Below are 4655 nucleotides of genomic sequence, written 5' to 3'. Positions count from 1 at the left end.
TACTGAGTAGGTTTTAAACAGAGTTCATCTAGGAAATCCATCTTCACCCACGCTCTGTATCTTTCCCCAGTTTGGCATATTCTAGTCGGCATTTTGCTCTCCTTTTAAATATAAGGGAAAACTAAAACACACCCTTTAGACTCCTTTGTCTGAAAAATCTGACATTTCAGTGGGTTTTTCTTTAAGGGGGCCTTCATTTGTAACCAGCAGCATGCTCTCCTTAAGGAATTAATCTGAATGTCCTATTATTCTCTTTTCTTTCCTCCCAGTTTGAGACTGAAGTTGCTAAATCCGTCCCCCAGCCCCCTCCTCCCCCTCCCCCGACCCCCACCCCGAACCTGAAAAACCCTCTTCTTCCAGTTTCAGTTCCCAGGCCCTGCTGACTTCCTATGGTGCGCTCTCTGGCTTCAGAATTGTGGTGTGTGTACTGGGAGGATCTTGACCTACTCTGCTAACCCAGTGGCCTGAGCAAATCACAAGGATCATTGGAGCCATCTGCCCAGCCCCTCCCCCCGCGGCAGCCTACTGGAAAGAGACAAGTTAGCCATTCAGAGGATTGGCTTTTTGCCCGCTTCTTTTCCAAATAAGAAGGCAGGAGCTGCAGCTGAAGTGCAAAGGATTTTTTGTGAATTGCAGTGGTGGGTAGACCAGAGTTCTCCAGCTTCTACCTATTTTCAGCTGACTAGGAGGGCAAGGATGGTAGATGCTTTCTGTGCAACCTGGAAGCTGACAGACAGTCAGAATTTTGATGAGTACATGAAGGCTCTGGGTAGGTAAAAATAAGACATACTGTTCTTTTTTTAACTCTGTATTTTGATTCTTAAAAAACCCTACTTACCTACTTCTGAGAGACAGGACAGACACATTGCTTTAATTATACTAGACTGTGCACATCCCACTTAAATAAATTCTTACTGTGCCATTTTCCTGCCTTCTTGCCCAGGACCAAATAATGGGACCATTTGATAGTCTATGGAAAATGTGAAGCTTCTGTAACTTTGGAGAGGGGATTGAAGGGGTCGTTTAACATCTCCTTATTTGTGCTCAGCTCGTCCTGGCTAATGGATTAACCATTAATCAGGTTTGAATGGAATCTACACTTTAGAATCCCATTCTGGATTCTCAGACTGGCAAGCAGATTTCTGCTTTATGAACTATTTTGGAAGTTGCTGTTAACTGTACCAGCTCCTTTTGCTGTTTCAGGAGTGGGTTTTGCCACTAGGCAAGTGGGAAATGTGACCAAACCAACGGTGATTATCAGTCAGGAAGGTGGCAAAGTGGTGATCCGGACACAGTGCACATTCAAGAACACAGAGATCAGTTTCCAGCTGGGAGAAGAATTTGAGGAAACCAGTATAGATGACAGAAACTGTAAGGTAAGAGGAAGCGTTATCTGGTGGGGATGGGACAGAGGAATGAAGATTCTCAATCTCTCTGCAGACATGGAGAAGGAGAAGAAGCTTTCAGAACTCCCCTTCAGAGTGAAGGAGCCAGAGTTAACACTTTAGGGTCAATTAGTTGTATCCTGGACAGGGAGTAATTTCCATAGCCAAACTTGCAGGCTAGTCTTCTTTTGCGGGACATTTTTCACATTTTATAGTAACTTTTACCCAGAGAGTATTGAACAGTGTTTATTTGAAAGAAAGGCCACAACTGTTTCCTTCTCTCTGATCACCTCAGCTTGACCAGCTAGTGCTTGCCCTTTCTGCTGTGCTATAGCCATTATTTGTATATTTTAGACAAGCTATTTGATGGACATGTGTTTTTGTGCTGAATTAGAAATGGACACATTTTGGAAAGCATAGACTCTTGGAAGTAACAGACGATGAGGTGTTCCTAGGATAATTACGGGCGATGTACTCAGTGGGTGACGGACTCGGTTATGGTCCTCTCTGATAGTGCTGTCATTTGACTTCTGTGGGAAGTGGACTTCTGCCTGTTAACCCCCTTTTCTTTGCTGTTGCTCTCAGTCCGTGGTTCGGTTGGATGGAGACAAGCTCATTCACGTGCAGAAGTGGGATGGCAAAGAAACCAATTTTGTCAGAGAAATTAAGGATGGCAAGATGGTCGTGGTAAGTCCTAAGGAGTCTGTGTTTTTTGTCCCTGCTTTCTGGATAGCCGCCTTTCCTTCTCACTCCCCACTGGAATCCTCTTCTTTACCTCCTCATTTTTCCTTTCCCCACTCCCTTGTTTCCAGCTTAGCTACAAGTGCCTTTCAATACTTCTTAACAATATGTAAAACAGGAGGGATGAAAAACTCAGAACTAGTTGTTGTCTCAGGATGGCACCTGTAGAATTTTAAAATTATACATCAATTTACCTCAAAAGTGTTTGCCAAGAGCTGTGGTCATGGGATTGCTGCGAGCCTCCAGCTGGACTTAAACGTGAGCTATTAATTAGGGAAATACATGAAGGTAACTGATAGGAAAACATAAAGTAACTGAATATCAGAGAAGTTACTTATTAGAGACTGTAATTAGGGCATTTTAAACATTTTATATTTAGTTTGTAAGAGCACAGTGCAAATAATTTTAACAAAAGGTGAAACTTTAATTTTTACTAGAACTGTTTGAGGTTATTCCCTTGTTTTTATTTTTAATGAATCAGCTGAGTTTTCAACATATGTCCAGTGACAGCTAGGTGTGTAAATACCATAAAATACAAAAATAAATTTATAAATAATTTTCCTTGTGATAGAAGAAGTCAGCCCTTGACCTAGACCTGTAGAGACCATTTTAAAAAGAGAAATATTATTTAGATGACAGTGATATGGAAAAATTTGCTGATTGCTCTTGAGGATGTCTGGGGCTCCTTTACAAACTCCTGCTAAGATTAGAAAGTGCCTTTCTTGCTGCTAGAACAGAACCGATTGCCACTTCTTTTATATTACAGTCAGAGCTATTCTGAACTAAAATATACTTTTCACATGTAGAATATTGGAGAGCAGACAGCAGAAATTTTTCTTGAATTATCAACAAAGAAAGTAGTTCCTTTCTCACAATTATCCTGAAGTTATTTTCTTATGATGTAGCCTTGATTCCTTTCTTGTCTATACAACCTAAAGCAAGCTCATCTTTAAAAATCCTGACTATGATCAGGCAAGACTGAGTTCTGAATTGCAGATTACAGCAAAGGCATACTGAATTCTGAGCATTACACCAATGCCTGAGTGTCTTGGGTACACACCTTAATACTTTAAGGTGATTTTGTAGTAAGTTTTCACCTGCAGAGTAAGAGAGTCAAAATCCAATGCCACTGCCAACTAATTACCTAGTTTATGTTCACATGGGCTAAACATGACAGTCAAAGCCGAGAGAACACTCTACTGGCTTGTCCTTGCTTATCTTAGAATAAGTCATTCCTGCTACCATGAGCTCAAAGGTTTGTATTTTCTAAAGAAAATACAAATGGATAGAAAACTGCTATGAAAACCTATGAAAAATCTAATTTCCTTTCTTTTTTTTTTTTTTAAATGCCCCACAGACTTCCTCATAGGCCAACCTGATGACGCCAATTCCTTTTGTTGTTGTTGTTTGTTTGTTTTTAAGAATTATTTATTTTATGTACATGAGTACACTGCCTTTCTTCAGACACACCAGAAGAGGGCATCAGATCCCATTACAGATGGATGTGGTTGCTGGGAATTGAACTCAGGACCTCTGCAAGAGCAGTCGGTGCTCTTAACCACTGAGCCATCTCTCCAGCCCTCTAATTTCCTTTCAAAGCAGACAGTTGAGGTCACAGTGACATCGTGTGCCTTCCTTGGAGTCAATTTGTTCTAGTTCCTTTAATAGTTTCACAGAAAATGAATCTTTAAAATTTTAAGTTTCCAACTCAATTTCTACTTCATTTTCATAAATTCGAATAATATGAGCATGCTTTTCACTCATTAAATACCAACATTCTTTTGTTTGGTTAGGAAACAAAGAGTACATGCAACTTTAATGCTTGTAAATGTCTCGTTCTTTGGCTTAATATTCAAGTCATGTATGTGACAATGTTTAACACTTGAGCTGTGAATGTTCCTGGGTAAAAAGATTCAATTATCTTTGGACTATTTCAGACTCTTACCTTTGGGGATATTGTTGCTGTTCGCTGTTATGAAAAGGCATAGAAGAGATGATGGGTCTTTTGACAACTTGGTTTCCTGGAGTCCCAGAGTTAACCGGCTATGGAAGCACTGGTCACTAAGTTTGTCTTTGGTGCAGAGGCAGAAAATTATAATTTAAGATGTGTTACTTCAAGCAACTCATGTGATTTTGATATGCAAATTTACTTTTTTCCATTTTTTTAAAATAATTTTACAATACTTTTTATAGAGATGGAAATATACCTTATGATTTCCTTTGGAATGCAAACTAAATTGGAATAAAAAATACACACACTTATAAAAGCTGGTTGTCATTCTTAATGCCATCAATCTATCTTGAAACTGTAGCATTTGAGAGTTTTCTATACAGTAGCTTTTCTTATACCATAAAATAAGGCTGAAAAAAAGCATTGTATCTTGTATAAAATACTCTTTCATAGATAACTGGGTGACCCAGAAAAATATGGAGATGCCACATTTTTAAGACTATGGTGAAGAACCTGGAATTAATAAGTTCATCTGATCAGGACCTAGGGAAGTTGATTATAGTGAGTAATACTACAAA

The 4655-nt window shown here is 39.3% G+C and overlaps 1 protein-coding gene across 1 annotated transcript; it reads left to right on the top strand.

Annotated features, from left to right (window-relative positions):
* Positions 1 to 601: 601 nt before the first annotated feature.
* On the top strand, positions 602 to 4393 carry Fabp7 (fatty acid binding protein 7). The gene is made up of 4 exons (XM_034524538.2): positions 602 to 769; positions 1204 to 1376; positions 1971 to 2072; positions 4064 to 4393. The coding sequence occupies exons 1-4, from the start codon at positions 697 to 699 to the stop codon at positions 4112 to 4114; spliced, it is 399 nt and encodes a 132-aa protein (XP_034380429.1). The 5' UTR covers positions 602 to 696; the 3' UTR covers positions 4115 to 4393.
* Positions 4394 to 4655: the final 262 nt, after the last annotated feature.

Source organism: Arvicanthis niloticus, chromosome 20, assembly GCF_011762505.2.
Source record: "Arvicanthis niloticus isolate mArvNil1 chromosome 20, mArvNil1.pat.X, whole genome shotgun sequence".
In the NCBI taxonomy this organism is placed as follows: domain Eukaryota; kingdom Metazoa; phylum Chordata; class Mammalia; order Rodentia; family Muridae; genus Arvicanthis; species Arvicanthis niloticus.
Note: the sequence above shows the minus strand (reverse complement) of the source record. Positions and strands in the feature narration are given on the sequence as shown.